Genomic DNA, 18,647 nt, shown 5'->3' on the forward strand with positions numbered 1-18,647 from the left:
AAGGCTCGACTTGTGGCAAAAAGTTATGCCCAAGTCACAGGTTTGGACTTTGAGGAGACTTTTGCTCCTGTGGCTAGGCTAGAGTCCATTCGTATTTTGCTAGCATATGCCGCTCACCATTCTTTCAGGTTGTTCCAAATGGATGTGAAGAGCGCTTTCCTCAACGGGCCAATCAAGGAGGAGGTGTACGTGGAGCAACCCCCAGGCTTCGAGGATGAACGGTACCCCGACCACGTGTGTAAGCTCTCTAAGGCGCTCTATGGACTTAAGCAAGCCCCAAGAGCATGGTATAAATGCCTTAGAGATTTCTTAATTGCTAATGCTTTCAAGGTTGGGAAAGCCGATCCAACTCTTTTCACCAAGACTTGTGACAATGATCTTTTTGTGTGTCAAATTTATGTTGATGACATAATATTTGGTTCTACTAATAAAAAGTCTTGTGAAGAGTTTAGCAGGGTAATGACGCAAAAATTCGAGATGTCGATGATGGGCGAGTTGAACTACTTCCTTGGGTTCCAAGTGAAGCAACTCAAGGACGACACCTTCATCTCTCAAACGAAGTACACGCAAGACTTGCTGAAGCGGTTTGGAATGAAGGATGCCAAACCCGCAAAGACTCTGATGGGGACCGACGGACACACCGATCTCAACAAAGGAGGTAAGTCCGTTGATCAAAAGGCATACCGGTCTATGATAGAGTCTTTACTTTATTTATGTGCTAGTAGACCGGATATTATGCTTAGCGTATGCATGTGTGCTAGATTTCAATCCGATCCTAAGGAGTGTCACTTAGTGGCGGTGAAGCGAATTCTTAGATATTTAGTTGCTATGCCTTGCTTTGGGCTCTGGTATCCAAAGGGGTCTACCTTTGACTTGATTGGATATTCAGATTCCGACTATGCTGGATGTAAGGTTGATAGGAAGAGTACATCGGGGACGTGCCAATTCTTAGGAAGGTCCCTGGTGTCATGGAATTCTAAGAAACAAACGTCTGTTGCCCTATCCACCGCTGAGGCCGAGTACGTTGCCGCAGGACAGTGTTGCGCGCAACTACTTTGGATGAGGCAAACCCTCAGGGACTTTGGCTACAATCTGAGCAAAGTCCCACTCCTATGTGATAATGAGAGTGCTATCCGCATGACGGAAAATCCAGTTGAGCACAGCCGCACAAAGCACATAGACATCCGGCATCACTTTTTGAGAGACCACCAGCAAAAGGGAGATATCGAAGTGTTTCATGTTAGCACCGAGAACCAGCTAGCCGATATCTTTACCAAGCCTCTAGATGAGAAGACCTTTTGCAGGTTGCGTAGTGAGCTAAATGTTTTAGATTCGCGGAACTTGGATTGATTTATAGCATACATGTGTTTATGCCCTTGATCATGTTCCTTATGCATTTCGTTGCTTACTTATGGTGCTCAAGTTGTAAAAACACTCCCCGGACCTCACAAGTCCCTTTTTGCAAGTGATGCACATACTTAGGGGGAGCTGTGCTACAACTTGACCCTTTGAGACTAACCATGTGCTTGAGTTTGCTTGTTTTAGTCTCAAAGGAGGTTTGAAAGGGAAAAGGTGGACTTGGACCATGAAAGACTTCCACTGCACTCCGATGAGAGGGTAACTTATTCCAAGTTCATCTCATGTACTCTTATTGCCTTTGTATTCTTATTGAAGATTTTGGTGAGGCAATGGGGTTCTTGGGCCAAGATTAATCCCGTTTTGGTGCTTGATGCCAAAGGGGGAGAAAATAAAGGCCAAAGCGATAAATGGATCAACTACCACTTGAGATATTTTGAAAATAGTAGAATAGAGCTTTTGGTTTGTCAAAACCGAGCTTTTGGTTTGTCAAAACTCTTTTATTGTCTCTCTTGTCAAAAGTTGGCTTCTTGTGGGGAGAAATGTTGATTATGGGGAAAAGGGGAGTTTTTGAAATCTTGAATCAATTTCTCTTGGAATGACTCTCTTTATGTCTTAACATGCGTGTTTGACTTAGAGATAGAAATTTGAGTTTGATTTGCAAAAACAAACCAAGTGGTGGCAAAGAGTGATCCATATATGTCAAATTTGAATCAAAACAATTTGAGTTCTTATTTGAATTGATTTTGTATTTGTTCTACTTACTTTATATTGTGTTGGCATAAATCACCAAAAAGGGGGAGATTGAAAGGGAAATGTGCCCTTGGGCCATTTCTAAGTATTTTGGTGATTTAGTGTCCAACACAAGTGCCTAAGTGTAAAATGGTGGACAAAGTACAAATCAAGGATAAAGGTATGTTTCTCAGACTTAGTACATTGTTTTAGAGACTAATGTATTGTGTCTAAGTGCTGGAAACAGGAAAAATCGAATTGGAAATGAGATGGCCTTGTTCAGCCAAAGTCTGCTCAGTCTGGGAGCACCGGACTGTCAGGTGGTGCACCGGACAGTGTCCGGTGCGCCAGGCTGGCTCGAGCGAACTGGTCGCTCTCGGGAAATCGTCGGCGACGTTCGGCTATAATTCACCGGACTGTCCGGTGTGCACCGGACTGTCCGGTGATCCAACGGTCGCTCGGGCCAACGGTCGGCCGCGCGATCTGCGCGGGACACGTGGCTGAGCCAACGGCTAGAAGAAGGCACCGGACTGTCCGGTGTGCACCGGACATGTCCGGTGCGCCAACGGCTCTCTGGCTGTCAACGGTCGACTTCGCCGTAAAAGGAAAGAAATCGGGCACCGGACACTGTCCGGTGTGCACCGGACTGTCCGGTGCGCCAGACGACAGAAGGCAAGAATTGCCTTCCCAGATTGCTCTCAACGGCTCCTAGCTGCCTTGGGGCTATAAAAGGGACCCCTAGGCGCATGGAGGAGAACACCAAGCATTCCTTGAGTATTCTTGATCACTCACACTCCATTCGTGCGCACTTGTTCGACATTCTAGTGATTTGAGCTCCGTTCTAGTGTGCTAGTCTTTTGAGCTTAAGTCTGGGTTTTGTGTGTGCGTATTGGCTGTGATCTTTGTGACTTGTGTGAGTTGCTAATCCCTCCCTTACTCCGTGCTTCTTTGTGAACATCTTTGTAAGGGCGAGAGACTCCAAGTTGTGGAGATTCCTCGCGAACGGGATTAAGAAAAGCAAAGCAAAACACCGTGGTATTCAAGTGGGTCTTTGGACCGCTTGAGAGGGGTTGATTGCAACCCTCGTCCGTTGGGACGCCACAACGTGGAGTAGGCAAGCGTTGGTCTTGGCCGAACCACGGGATAAACCACTGTGCCATCTCTGTGATTGATCTCTTGTGGTTATTGTGTTTTGTTGAGACTCCTCTCTAGCCACTTGGCTATTATTGTGCTAACGCCTAACAAAGTTTTTGTGGCTTAAGTTTAAAGTTTTATAGGATCACCTATTCACCCCCCTCTAGGTGCCCTCAGCAAGCTCTTTGAGTGCCACGTCCAATGCCACATACTCGATCGACATTGAACACCTCACTGCTTTTCTGATCTAGCATATGACGCTTTTCCTATCTGGTGTCTTATCTAGTGAAGCACTAGGCATGTCAAGTGCTACTGCATACTGTCTAATTCGTGTTTTTCATTTGGTGTTCATTTGTTTTTTCCTTCAAACTTTCTATGGGCTCTATTGGGTTATCTAGTACCAGTTCTTTACAAGTGGGCACCACCACACCTAAACACTTCTCAAAGATTTGCCTTTTCTTGTCACCATGATCTTGCCATTCTTGTCTCGACAACACACGTAATCACTTGCATAGGTTATTAACAAGGACACTTGTTGGTTGATAGCTTCAATTGATTTTGGCTTTCTTGCTTGATCCCTAGTAACTAGATGTTCTCTCATGGAGTGGGGCATGTCTTGTTGAGTGGGTATTATACTTCATTTACACTTGCAATCGTATGTAATTATAATCCTCATAAAATGATGTTAACTTTCCATATGCATTGCCATATTTTTACCAAACCCACAAATAAGATTGATGCACTTATAATAACTATTAACCAGCTAACAACTATTAGCAAATTTTGGGTTTTTCTACATATTAATTGTTATAACCAGATTTGGTTCTACTAGCTAGTGATATAGTTGTTATCTAGATATCTAGCTAATAATCATCTAGTATATTATCTATACTTGGATTAGAAAAAAGATAATTGTCAAAAAATAACCACTATATATAGAAATCCAAACCTGATCTTATTAGTTTTTTACTTTACAATTTTCAAAGTACAATCATTATATGTCAAGATAATTTTTATAGAGACAAACATGTATTTCCATGTGACATTGAATTTCTTTAAGAAACTTACAAGTATACATTATAAAGATAAACCTAATCTCAATCTCAATTTCTTATATATAAGCACATATATGTTACTATTTACTTAACGCTATATTAAAGCCCCTACCCCCCCTAAAATTAATGTTGTGACAAAAAATAATATTTTGGTCAAGCTGAGAAGCGGTAATAGCAGCATCTATGACTATAAGATGACATGTGACGAAAAGTGTTATACATTCAAAATTCTATATAATCATTGCACAATTAATAGTAAAAAATATTTTAAGAAACTGTAGTTATATTTCATTATGATATAAAATAAATCAGAACTCAAAGTTTGATATATTAATAAAATAGATAATAATATATATATTAATAGCTTGATTATGGGATAATTGTACGGAAAGTTTTAGGATGACACATGCCCATCACACCGTGGGCTGGACACTTCAGTGTCTGACAAGCAAGGCGATGATAGACTAGCCATACCCGTACGCCCTTCAGCTGAGAAGCAGTACGCCTCCCATCACTCCCGTCCCTCCACCTCACTCAGGCCTACTCTAGCTTCTTCCTCAGTTGTCAGTTCGCTGTCCTGCCCCCGCAGCCCGCAGGCCCCGCCCCGCCTCCACGCGCCCCGCCTCCATAATCGACACGCACCCCCAGTCCCACCGAGCACGCGGCAGCGCACTGCGCACCCGATCCTCGCGCCCCCCGCGCGTCCCGTCCCCACTGGCGCGGCCTCGACACCTGTCCCCCGGCCCCCCACGCGCGCGCGCACGGGAGTGCACGTAGCTTTCCTGCCCCTCCGTCCCTCGCCCGCCCGCCCGTCCGTCGCCTCGCGCGGTCGCGCCTCACCTCGCCCCTCCCTCCCTCCTTTCTGCCGGCCACTCCCGGCTCCCGAGCCACAGCAATTACCCAGCTCAGCGGCTGCCGAACCCCCTCCGCTTCCCGGCTCTCCAGGTCGAGAAGGGCGCTGCTCGCCACCTGCCTTTCTTTCTACAGTTCGACGCACTTTGGTGGCGGTGCCGCTACTCTCCTTCCCGAGTTCCTAACTTCCTAACTAGGAGGGCGGGCGTTGTCTGCCTGTGTGCTTTTGGCGATTCGGGGGCTTGGGCTCGGATCTGCGCGTGCCTTCCTCCGGACCCGAGCGAGGCTCGGGCGCGAATTTGGGGCGGATCAGCGCAGATCTGGAGGCACATGAGGAGGAGGAGGCGGAGGGGTAGCGGGAGCGATGCGGTGCTTCTGCGAAGGGCTTGAGCCGACCTGGGAAGGTGATTCTGGAGGAGGTGGCGGTGGCTGCGGAGGCGGAGGGGGAGGCTGGAGGAGGGATGGAAGACGTCGTAGCAGTCGTGGCGTCACTCTCCGCGCCGCCGGCGCCGGCGTTTAGCCCCGCCGCGGCGGGGCTCACGCTGATCGCCGCGGCGGTCGCGGACCCGATCGCCGCGGTGGTCGTCGGAGCCATGGAGGGGGTCTCCGTGCCCGTGACTGTGCCCCCGGTCAGGACGGCGTCCGCGGTGGACGACGACGCGCTGGCGCCGGGAGAGGAAGGGGGAGACGCCTCTTTGGCCGGGAGCCCGTGCTCGGTGGTCAGCGACTGTAGCAGCGTGGCCAGCGCTGATTTCGAGGGGGTCGGGCTGTGTTTCTTCGGCGCGGCAGCAGGCGCGGAGGGTGGTCCCATGGTGTTGGAGGACTCGACCGCGTCTGCAGCCACGGTCGAGGCGGAGGCCAGGGTCGCGGCTGGTGGGAGGAGTGTCTTCGCCGTGGACTGCGTGCCGCTGTGGGGCTACACTTCCATATGCGGCCGCCGTCCGGAGATGGAGGATGCCGTTGCTATAGTGCCGCGATTCTTTGACTTGCCACTCTGGTTGCTCACCGGCAATGCGATGGTCGATGGCCTCGATCCCATGACGTTCCGCTTACCTGCACATTTCTTTGGTGTCTATGACGGACACGGTGGTGCACAGGTATGCTGCTTACCGTTCATTAATGACTTCCTATTAGCAGACCCATTTTTGGTGCTCTAGTCAAGACTATATGTACTCCTAAATCGAACAGTTTCTTGTCGGCACAGCTACATTGAGTGGCATTTGCTCAATTCGTTGTAGGTAGCAAATTACTGTCGGGAACGCCTCCATGTGGCCCTACTGGAGCAGCTGAGCAGGATAGAGGAGACTGCGTGTGCAGCTAACTTGGGAGACATGGAGTTCAAGAAACAGTGGGAAAAGGTCTTTGTGGATTCTTATGCTAGAGTGGATGACGAGGTTGGGGGAAACACGATGAGGGGAGGTGGTGAAGAAGCAGGCACAAGTGATGCTGCTATGACACTCGTGCCAGAACCTGTGGCACCTGAGACGGTGGGTTCGACGGCGGTCGTCGCTGTCATCTGCTCCTCACATATCATTGTCTCCAACTGTGGAGATTCACGGGCAGTGCTCTGCCGAGGCAAGCAGCCTGTGCCTCTGTCGGTGGATCATAAAGTAAGCTCTTCTGCAACGCTGTTTATTTTGCATGACCTTTCGGTTCATATGTTAATCATATGTTGACTGCTTTGCTCAATTCGTTATTCAGCCTAACAGGGAGGATGAGTATGCAAGGATTGAGGCAGAGGGTGGCAAGGTCATACAATGGAACGGTTATCGAGTTTTCGGTGTTCTTGCAATGTCGCGATCAATTGGTACGCTTTTTATTACTCTCCAGCACACTGCCTTACTATATATTAAGTCACCTTGGTTTACTGTTCATGAGATGGTTTGGTTAAGGAAATTTGAATACATTTCTATTAATGAATTAATATTTGGTTTACTAGTTCATCAACATCTCTGCAACCTCAGGTATTGGTGACAGGGATGCATTAGTCATTTAGTTTAGTTATAATAAAAACTTTTCTACCTCATGCTTCAATGATTCTTATGTAGTCTCTGGTTCAAAACAGCACAAAATATGCATTGAAGGGACATTACCTAAATGTCATCTGTGTTGATTGATTGAAGTGCTATTTTGCTGTGTGCTGTCATTTTTTTTTTGCAAAAAAGTAGGTGGACAAATTAGCAGCCTACCATGATAAATGATCATTTACCTGCCAAAATACGGATGTTATGTAAGAGCTGATTCAATTTTCATTACTTGCAAAATATTTCTAACTTTAAACTGAGCAACTATTTGTGTTTATTAAATGGCCAGGAACAATTCTCTTCACATTAGTGTTACTCCAAATTGTGTATTACACGATATTCTTACTTCCCTGGCTCTCCTGTGTTGTAATTTTTTTTAAGCTCTAACTTCCAAGCACTGCACATCTTTCCTACAACTGTTAAATTCAAGGAAGCCATGAAAGTGGATTGTGCCCTTTGTTATGAAACATGGTAAGCGAAAGGTCCTCTAGCCGAGTTGGTTAGGTCCTAGGTTTGACTCCCCGTGGGAGCGAATTTCAGGCTATGGTTAAAAAAAACCCCTTGTCTGTCCCACGCCAAAGCATAGGTCGTTTCTCACATGGGCTACGGTGCCGCTGTGTATGGGTGGGGCAGGGGTTGGTTTTCTCGACCTGCTTGAGAAGGTCTTCTTATTAATAATAATGTCCGGCGGGCTGTCTTACCCTCCGCAGATCGAGTTATGAAACATGGTAGTGAATTCAGATCTTGTTGGAATAGAGCATCCAAAGATCCTATCTGCAACATTTCTTATACCCTGAACATTCTGATTCTATTTCCACTCATTTGATTCTATCTCAAGTTTCTATTGGCCAAGAAAGGTCCGGGTCCTACAACGGTTAAATGCAATTTTTTTGTGGAATTATGGAAGCACTATTGTAGAACTATGTAAGATATCATTAATTATCATAACCGATAGCTTTTGATACTTACTTGGTTCCATACACGGTTGAAAGTCACAGAGGCCTGGTCTATGGTTTGGTCATGTGTTTTTGTATGGTCACTTGTGGTGTAGATAAGTGATAGATCTTTCCTATACTCTTGTTCTCATGTCTATGCTCTACCATCGATGGCTTTGAGTCTGGGGAGACTAGTCAGCCTAGCTGATTCCCCTCTTTTCCCTAAATAAGCTTTTTTCTTATGGTTGTGCATTTGGGAGCAGTCGAGGAGAAATTTGTACTTTACTGGGGTGATGAAAATCCTATGATGTTTTCTATATCCTTCTGCAAAGCGAAAGGGCCTCTAGCCTAGCGGTTAAGGACTTCCGAGTAGCACCTCCAAGTCCTGGGTTCGATTCCTATCGGGAGCGAATTTTCAGGCTTGGTTAAAAAAATCCCCTCGTTGTGCCCCATCCGCTCTCGGGTTTCGATGTCCTGTGCGCCACCCTCCGGTTGGGCCGTTGCAAAGTGGACAGTTGACGCCGGCCCGTTAGTGATGGGGGGCCAGGGTTCGGGGATTTTCTCGGCCGGGACCATTGTTTCTGTCTCTTCTTATATGGAATAACGGGAGGGCGGTCTTTCCCTCCCCGGCCGAGTTTTTTTATATCCTTCTGCAAAGTCTCTCATATTTGTCACCATCTTGCTGCTTTGCGTTTTGAAGCAGTTATTTGGTGGTGGTGGTGGTGTGTGTAACACTGCAACTGAACATGATTGATATGGGTATTCAATTTAGAGTTGGGGAATTTGCATAGTATTCTAATGGATGGTTGATTATGTATTTATCTCCTCTTTTGAAATTCTAAGAATGCTCTCAATGAGACTCCATGAAACCAGTGAAGTGTTGCTTTAAGTTCATATGTCGAACAAGATATGATGTTTAACATACGCAATGTTTTCTTTCCGTTCTCTTTTTGCTATAGTCAAGTTATTTGCATGTAAGTATGTTTTCAAACGGTATCTATATACAAGTGATTTGAAACAAAATAGGATTTTGACTCTGCTATCCTCATGCTCAAGTACAATATGAATTTTTTATATAGATCATAGATCATTAAACTCATCAATATAGAGAAGCAAATTCAAACGGATGATCCAATGCACAAGGTCCTGGGAATGTTTGGCAAATTGTGCTGCTTCCCCATCCCCTTCTGGAGTTATCATGCCGAAAGCATGATGCGTTCAAACTAATGTAGTTTGGGCAGATTATCGTCTTTTGACTCTGAACATCCTTGAGTGCACCCATTTCTGGCATTCTACGCCTTCAATATTATGCCGCATGCTGTCTTTTGACTTCTTGATTTCTGAAGTACAATGTTTTCCATTGTAGCTCTACAATGTTTTGATGTTTGTCTGTATATGATGCATACAAACTAAAGGAGGTTGCTGTTTTTGTTTGTACTAGCACAAGACATGCATAGATCTTTCACTGTAGTGTAGAACATATACCTTTACACTAATTTCGAAATCTGTCTCCTCTGCCATGAACTTTGGTCTATCATGGAAGTGAGCACGTTTGTTGCTAGGTCTCCTCTGCATTAGCAAGGACCACAGAGGACACAGGACAGGACATTTTTTCTTCAATTCAAATCTGCCTGTAGAAGAACTGAGTACTCTTAGCATGCTAGTTTTAGTTGTTTTACTTGAAACAAGATTCCAAGATGCAAAAACATGTATTATATTATATCATAACTGTATTGGCTTCTATTTGTTGCAGGTGACAGATATCTGAAGCCATGGATAATTCCAGTCCCAGAGGTAACAATAGTTCCGCGGGCTAAGGATGACGAGTGCCTTATTCTTGCCAGTGACGGCCTCTGGGATGTAATGTCAAATGAAGAGGTATGTGAAATCGCTCGCAAGCGGATACTTCTGTGGCACAAAAAGAACAGCACAAGCTCATCATCAGCCCCACGGGTTGGTGACTCCGCAGACTCAGCCGCTCAAGCGGCTGCTGAATGCTTGTCAAAGCTTGCTCTTCAGAAGGGGAGCAAAGACAACATTACTGTCGTGGTAGTTGATCTGAAAGCACAGCGCAAGTTCAAGAGCAAAACTTAACCGTGACAAGCGTAGCAACAAGTTGCTAAGAACCTATAGATTCGGACAGTCCCAAGTTCGGTCATTTTAGTTCGCTGCTTTAGTGCATTGCTTAGCCCAGTTCCTTATTTTTCTCAGTTCTTTTTAAGCCATGCCAAGGGCTGTATTCCCCGTATACGGTACAGATCGCGAAATCCCTATCAGGGATGGTTTGGTGATATCAGGGTTTATATGTTTTCCTGACCGTGGTGACTGTCCTGTTTTCATTCTTCTTTCTTCGCTGCCCTGTATTCATTTTGTCAAGCTGGGGCAGGCATCCAAGTATTTGGCAATGTATATTTGAGCTTGCAGGATACAAAGGAAACGAATTGTTATGAAGGGTACGTATCCTGCCTGCCTGAATTTGGGAATCTATCAACTGCATCAGCTGGTAATATAAGTATGGACTCGCAATCTGGATACTGGTGGAGAGAACCTAATGGTCCAGAAGGGCTGAGTTGTGCTAAAAAAGTTTGAGGCAACAACCGTAGTGTACATAAGTTTCTACTCAACTTCTGCATGGTAAAGTTTTATGACAAAAAGGATCATATTAATGTTGAAAAAATCCTTACGGTTAATGAAGCTAAAGATGTCCCCTGAAAATAAGCAAGATGAAACTATGTAAAGAAATATGCTAAGCAAGTCTACTTAGAGTTTTACACAATAATTAACAGTTTAGCACAAACAAGGGAACAACTAGATAAGCAACAAGAATAATTAACAGTTCAGAGCACAGACATCCTAGAACCATAGTTTGGGAACCTTATTTTCTGAAGGATCATAGTTTGGAAATCCCTTGGAAAATTGAATTTCCCAAACTAGCCCTCATTAAGAGAGATAAGGAGCATTCCTAATGGGCTGCTGTGTAATTGACTGGATGTTAGACTGCCACTTTACTCATCGTGGAGCTCTTTTGAATGTGTGTGTATATATATATATATATATATATATATATATATATATATATATATATATATATATATATATATATATATATATATATATATATATATATATATATATTAGAGTTTATAAAATAACAGATTCAAGTTAGAGCTGCTCGAAGCTATATCTGGTACTCCAGATCTTCTTTTCAGACATAGAGCTGTTCTAGACATGCTCTGTTTGCTGTCAAGCAATGCCAATGATATGTAGGCAGTCTGATTGAAGGCAGATTTGGTACTGAGAACTTGTGTAATATTCCACGGCGACTTACGTCCCCGTCGCGTTTATTAGTCGGTGGCGAAAACTGCAGCGCAACACCAATCTGGTGGACGTGGAGACTGGAGAGTCGCAGGCAAGTAGTTCGGATTTGAGTATCATGGAGGAAGATAAAAGAGTATATATAGTTTATGATGTAGAAAGTGACGATTTTCTACTATTACAACGATTTGATCGATTCTGTGTTCATATTAATTTTAGACGGTTTTTACAGTCTTCGAAACCCTTCCCGAATACAACCTACCCGATCTCGTCCCAAAAACGAAAACGGGAAAAAAAAAGTCCGATCTAAACGAAAATGATCCGGAAAAAAAAACGGTATATGGAACATGACGGTACATGATTTCCTGGCCACTTGTCATCCTTTTAGCTATCCTAGCACTATCTGTACCCTGAAGAAAACCGTCGGAATGGACAATTTTTTTTTTTTATTTTTGTGACGCCGCCTACCAAAAATATGAGAGGGAGAGCAATGCAGGCGTCAGCCATTTCACACACTGAGGCTTCCGTTCGTTTGTGTCGGATCATACCTGGAATTGTTCCAACTAATCAAAGTTTATATAAATTAGAGAAACAATCTAGTTAGGAATCGTTCCGACCCACGAACTGAGGCGGCGCAAGGTAGTATTGGCAACGCGGCGGGCTCACCGGCAGCCAAAAATGGTCAATGGAAGCTCCATAGATATATATATATGCTTGGTGTTGACTTGGAAGGAAACTGCTGTAGTTAGTATAGTACGTTATGTACGCAACGTCCATACATATATGTGTCGCATACGTACTACGTCTGCAGGTAATTAGCTGTCTGGCTCTGGCAGTGGTCGAGAGTGGTGGACCAATCATTTGCTCTGAAAGCCTCCTGGAAAGCGCGCACCACCGACCATTCCAACCACCGGCCCGCCCACGGGCCCAGAGAGACAGTCCACACCAGTCTGTGTGGTTGCGGCGGCGCCATCGGCCAACATCCCTGCCGCACCGCACCCCGCATTCCGCTAAGGGCCGGGCCCCTCCATGCTGCATGCATGCGTGTACTCTCCTCCGTCTAGACGAAGGAGTACAGTGCCTGGTACGGAAGCAGGCAAGATGCTTTGGAAGCGACGATACCTTTGGTTTGTACAACTCGTCTCGGACTCTCGCCTGCCCTGCCCTGCCCTGCCCGGCGGCGTGAGTCCAACAAATCGCAGCTTTTCGCTCCCCGTGTCTCTGCCTGCCGTTGCTACAGTAGTGTAGGCCAAACATAGGCGATCGGGTCAATCCTAATTACCGCAGCAGATTAGCGCGCTGCGTGCGATTATTTGTTGCAGCCAATAAAACCAACGCGTGGGCGTGGCCAGGGGGTCCAGTCCAGGGACTCCTGCAGGAAATGAGCGACGTGTAAGCGTTTCCAGGAGGAATCATGCCTGGCATCCTGCGCTTCTAAGGGGCTGTTTGGTTCACCTTTTTTCTGACCAGCTTTTCTGAAAATCTGGCTGTGGAGAGAATCTGGCTGTAGGGAGAATCTGAGTATCATTACGATTACGTGTGTAGGAAGATAAAGTTGTTCATAGAGCTCAGGATCTAGAAAGTGACGGATTCTTACTATTACAACGACTCAACCGATTATGTGTTTATGTTGATTTTAGATGATTTTTGCCCTAACGAATTTTATAAAAGCTGGCTGAAAAGCTGAGCGTTTGGCAGTCTGCAGCAGCTTTTGGTGGCCAGAAGCTGGCAGAAGCTGAAACAAACAGGCACTAAGGTACCGTTTGGTTCACATATTTGTAACGTAATGGGTAAGTGATAACGATAAATCATGTTTGTTTTAGTCCAACCGTAATCAGATACCATACTAAAAATTGATACCGGACTATTCAAACTTGTTACCGACAGTAATCGAGTGTAAACCATTACCATTACCCTTTGCGTTACATTTCGTGAACCAAACAGCACCTAAGTTGTATGCTTCAAACACCTACCAAGCATTCTTTCTTCCTCCATTTCGTCTCGGCGGAACTAACTTTGTGCAGGAGATGCTGGGCCTGATATCAGGAAAAGGCAAAGAAAGAAAGGGCAGCAGACGGGGGAAGACGTAGTAGTATATGGAGTTTGAGTGAAGTAGTGCGCACTCATGTACGTTGCTCTGGCCATTCATATTCATTCATTCATATATATATATATGCTTGGCCTTGGTCTTGGTCTTGGTCTTGGTCGTCGCGTGAATGATGCCCCAACGACGGAAGGGGCCAGGCCACCCCACAGTCACACACTGTCATCGCTCTGCTGCGCTGGACGCCGCGGATGTGATGGTGGCCAGCCCAGCCCAGCCCAGCAGGCAAGCCAAGCCCCCGGAAAGGCAGGGCATGCTGATGACGCTGCCAGTGCCAGTTGCCGGTCCAAAACAACCCAAAGACGCACGCACGCACGAACAATGTGTGGACTGTGGAGGAGGAACAAATGTGCGTGCGTATTACGTTTACGTCCCCCTGCTCTGCTCCTCTTCTGGGGGTTCATGCGCAGCGGAAGCCAGCCAGCCAGCCTGAGCCGGATTCTGTTTCCATTGCCGTTCTTGTCGGCCTCGCCTGGGCCTGGCGAAACAAACACCAGCTCCATGCGCGACAGCCCCGCCTACCTGAGCTCCCTCCGATCCGCAGCGAATCGCTCGCCCATCGGATGGCGTGAGCCGGCTACCACCTGTTCATGATTCATCGGAGGAGCGGGAGCCAGAGCAAGCAGAGCCACTCGTCAATCAGTTCATCACACACCACCACACGCAACGCACCGGCGCGACTTGTTCGTTGCAGCCTCGTATCGTACCTGCCAACGCAGTCCTCTAGGGAGTACCTCTCAGCTTGGCACAAAAAAATCAACACGGTGCTTCTGCTGCTGCTGCTTGGCAGCGAAGCTTCGGTGCACAACAACAGTGCGAGCGCGTCACGGTAGACCGGCACTAGTTCACGGATTTCCATTATTTTATAGTATGCGGTAAGGCTCAGGCCCTGTCTGGGAACAAAGTTTTTGAAAACTACAGTTTTTGAAATACTATACTATACTTTAGTTATGATAATACCGTAGTTTATAATACCGCAGTTTTGAAAACTGAGGTCCAGAGCTAAGTTTAGAATGCCTTAAAACAACTATAGTATTTGCAATACTTCAGTTTTGAAAACAGAGATTTTACCCAGCTTGCCAAACACCATTATGTATATAATACTGCAGTATTTGAGAATACTGCAGTATTCTTCCAAAACTGCAGAAAAACTTTATTCCCAAACACCCCTCAGCATTATTGCTGTAGCAGTGCCTCGCCTAATCATTCCCAACGCCGCTCTCGTTTCGTGCCACGTAATAAATATATAAACCAAGACGAGCAATCATCTTATGGAATTCTAGCATGGATTCCAAAATAAAATCTAGGAGCTGTTCGGTTAAATAATGAAATTTTGGAGTGAGACTTTAGAGACGAGGCTTGAACAAAACACGGCATTCAAACCAAGCAGAGCAGATCAGAAACCTGCCCCGTGTGTCCTGGCGCTGGCGTACGGCTATATATCTCTTTGCCTGTGAGGTCAGGGAGACAGAAAGAAAGCAGCCTACCTAGCTACTACAACAGCGAGAGAAACATCGCCCAAAAAGCCAACAGCAACCGTCACAGACCAAAAGGGATAGGGAGGGCGGAGAGTGCGCTTTGCCCTTTTTCCCGGCCAGCCAACGACGCCGCCGGCCAACCAACGACGGAGACGCGGTGGAGGAGATCGGATGGAGGGCCAGGTGAGGAGGAGTCCTGCTTCCTCCGCCGCGGACGACGGCGGGCCCAGCACGAGCGGTAGCGCGGACGCGCACGCCCGCTACGCCGACGCCGACGACAATGCGGCGGGCGCCGGGGGCCCAAAGGTCTGGGTCCTCGTGCTCCTGTTCGCGCTGCTCCTGCTGCCCTTCCTGCCCTCTGCGATGCGCCGCGGCGGCGGCGGCGGCGGGACGGTTTGGGCGGGAGGCGGAAGAGGCACTGAGGGAGGGTACCGGTACCGCCGCGGCGGGATCAGCTTCAAGAGCGGCTGGGACGTCGTCAACCTCTGCCTCGTGCTCTTCGCCATCCTCTGTGGTCTCCTCGGCCGCGGCGGCGACGGGGACTCCTCTTCCTCCGCGACTTCAGCTTACGCGTCTGCCAAGGACGACCGTCATCGCCTGGCGTCCTCGGCGGCGCCCGCCGCGGAGCCCGTCACGGTGGCGGCGACTACTACGAGCTCGGGGGACTGGGAGCAGGAGGGCTACGACTCCATGTCCGCCATCTACGCCAGCCTGTCCCGCACCACCAACCACGCCCATGCCTCGGGGATCCGCCGGATGAAGAGCAGCAGCTCCTACCCGGAGCTGCGCCTCGGCAGCGACGGCGTCTGGGCCCTCGCGTCCCCGGACTCCGCCTGGCGCTTCTACGACGACGCCGAGCTGTACCGCGCCCGCCGCCCGGAGCGGCAGGAGCGGACCTGGGACGTCGACCCGCACGGGAGGGCAGCGGCGGCGGAGGTCAAGACCATCCCCGTCGACACCTTCGTCGAGCGCGGCCGGGCCTCGCAGTCGCAGTCGCAGTCGCAGCCGCGGAGGACGAGGAGGAGGAGCGTCGAGAGGCTCCCCGAGATGGCCGAGGAGAGGCCGCTGCAGCAACAGAGCGGGGGCGCGCGGGCGCCGCCGAGGCTCAGGAGGTGGAACTCCGAGGTTGTTGATGTCATGTTGGAACAGGAGGCGGCACCGGCGCGGAGTAGAAGGTGGGACTCGGAGGTGGTGGGCGCCATGCCGGAACAGGACGCGGCTGTAGCGCCGGCGAGGCTCAGGAGGTGGAACTCAGAGTCGCTGGATAGCATACTGGAGCAGGAGGCGAGAGTGGCGGCGGCGAGGAGCACGAGGTGGGGCTCGGAGGTGATGGACGCCATGCCGGAACAGGAGGCAGCGGTAGCGCCGGCGAGGCTCAGGAGGTGGAACTCGGAGTCGTTGGATAGCATACTGGAGCAGGAGGCGAGAGTGGCGCCGGCGAGGAGCACGAGGTGGGGTTCGGAGGTGATGGACGCCATGCCGGAACAGGAGGCAGCGGTAGCGCCAGCGAGGCTCAGGAGGTGGAACTCAGAGTCGTTGGATAGCATACTGGAGCAGGAGGCGAGAGTGGCGGCGGCGAGGAGCAGGAGGTGGGACTCGGAGGTGATGGACGCCATGCCGGAACAGGAGGCAGCGGTAGCGCCAGCGAGGCTCAGGAGGTGGAACTCAGAGTCGTTGGATAGCATACTGGAGCAGGAGGCGAGAGTGGCGGCGGCGAGGAGCAGGAGGTGGGACTCGGAGGTGGTGGACGTCATGCCGGAACAGGAGGCGGCGGTGGCGCCGGTAAAAAGCAGGAGGTGGAACTCCGACGCAGTGGATGTAATACCGGAGCAGGAAGCGCCGGTGGCTCTGGCGAGGAGCGGGAGATGGAGCTCGGGGGCGGTGGACGTGGTCCCGGAGCAGGAAAAGCCGGTGATGATGGCGCCTGCTGCTCCACCACCTCCTCCTCCGCCTCCTCGACGGCGACGGCGCAGCGTCGAGAAACTGCCGACATCAGAGGAACTGGAGCAAGAGATAGTAGTGGAAGAGGTGAGAAACCCCCCGATGCCGCCGCCATCGCTGGCCATGTTCCCGCCTGGAACGCCACCACCCCCTCCGCCTCCGCTTCCGCCTCCCTCGACGGTGTCGCGCAGCAAGAAGAAGCGCAGCGGCAGCGTGGGCGGCGCCAAGGAGCTAGCGTCCGCCATTGCTACGTTCTACCAGAAGAAGCGCAAGAGCATTACCATGAAGGCCAAGAGGAGGCCCCATGCCCATCACCACCACCACTCCGATGGCCAATACTACTCGTCGCCGTCGTCAGATGCGTCAGCGAGCCCGGACTCCACTGCTCGCACCACCACCGCCCCGCCGCGGCCTCCGCCTCCGCCCCCTCCACCGCCACCGCCGTCCTCCATCTTCTCCAATCTCTTCAGGAACAAGAAGGGCGGCAGTAAGAACCGCCGCATCCACTCCGTCGCGCCACCGCAGCCGCCACCCCCGCCTCCACCGGCTCGACGATCTAAGAAACCGCCACCGCCTCCGTCTCGGCCCGCGCCTCCAGCACCACCGCCGCCGCCACAACCAGTCAGGACACGGCCGCAGCGCGCCCACGTGCACGCGTCCACACAGCAGCCGCCATTGTACCCGAGGCGCGTCTACTACACCTACTACCCGCTCCCGCCGCCGTCTCCACCGCTACCTCCACCTCCTCCTCCGCCGCCACCGCTGGTGCCAGAGGGCGAGGATGACTCCCCTTCGGTCACGGCGTCGCCGGCGCCGGCGTACTGCGCGAGCCCCGACGTGAACACGAAGGCGGACCGGTTCATCGAGAGCTTCCGCGAGGGGCTGAAGCTGGAGAAGCTCAACTCGTACCGGGAGAAGTGGCAGAGGCAGATCCAAGAGAACGCCGCCGTCGAGATCGGGGAGGAGGAGGAGGGGGAGTTCATGGTGATCGGGTCCCTCTTCGGCGACGACGACGAAGAGGACGAAGACGGCATCTCCTTGCCGCAGACGCCGGCGACCGCTGTCGCCGTCGGCTTCTAACGACACTGACGTTGAAGGAAAAAAAAAAATCCCCGAGAAAATGGAGAGAACAAAGATAGCACAAAAGAGTGTTTCTTCTGGCTGCTAATCCTGGTTTGTCTACAGTAAAAGTACTGTTTTTGAGTGATTTTCTTTTTCACTAGTTTCGGGTTTGGGTAAGGAGGAATTGATTTCGTGTGTGTGAGAGCTGCGGAGGCCTTTTGTGCTTATTTTAAAATGGCAAAAAAGGCGCTGTTTGGGTGTTGCATTAGTTGAGCTGCTGTGAGTTTCATGTCTATGCACGAGCTTTTGGAGTTGTAAAAAATATACAATGAGTCCATGATGAACAAAGTAACACATCTTTACCCCTCCCTCTCTCTCTCTCTCTCTCTCTCTCTCTTTCTCTCTCTCTCTCTATTTCTTTTTGTCCCCGTATACATAGTTTTTTTTTTGTTGGAAAAGACTCTATATAGTACTTCTCTGTACATGTAGATGTACCTGTACGTACGGTGTCGTGGATAACGTGCAGTTGTTGCGGTGTGGCAACAAAGCCGTCAAAGCAAGCGGATGACGATATTCCAGCGCGTGTGTTTGTTTGCGGTATCGTACTACAGATGATGATGATTTGCGTTGCTTCGAATGGATGTGGCCGGCCGCATGCA

General features: G+C 49.3%; 2 protein-coding genes across 2 annotated transcripts; both read left to right on the forward strand.

Annotated features, from left to right (window-relative positions):
• The first annotated feature begins 5,152 nt into the window (after positions 1-5,152).
• Positions 5,153-10,402, forward strand: LOC100281468 (uncharacterized). The gene is made up of 4 exons (NM_001154386.2): positions 5,153-6,226; positions 6,368-6,739; positions 6,831-6,936; positions 9,842-10,402. Exons 1-4 carry the CDS (start codon positions 5,591-5,593, stop codon positions 10,180-10,182), a joined length of 1,455 nt encoding a protein of 484 aa, NP_001147858.2. The 5' UTR covers positions 5,153-5,590; the 3' UTR covers positions 10,183-10,402.
• Positions 10,403-15,034: 4,632 nt separating this feature from the next.
• On the forward strand, positions 15,035-18,090 carry LOC103651530 (actin cytoskeleton-regulatory complex protein pan1). Its single transcript, NM_001353369.1, has one exon. It carries the CDS (start codon positions 15,157-15,159, stop codon positions 18,004-18,006), a length of 2,850 nt encoding a protein of 949 aa, NP_001340298.1. The 5' UTR covers positions 15,035-15,156; the 3' UTR covers positions 18,007-18,090.
• The last annotated feature ends 557 nt before the right edge of the window (positions 18,091-18,647 follow it).

Source organism: Zea mays, chromosome 3, assembly GCF_902167145.1.
Source record: "Zea mays cultivar B73 chromosome 3, Zm-B73-REFERENCE-NAM-5.0, whole genome shotgun sequence".
NCBI lineage: Eukaryota > Viridiplantae > Streptophyta > Magnoliopsida > Poales > Poaceae > Zea > Zea mays.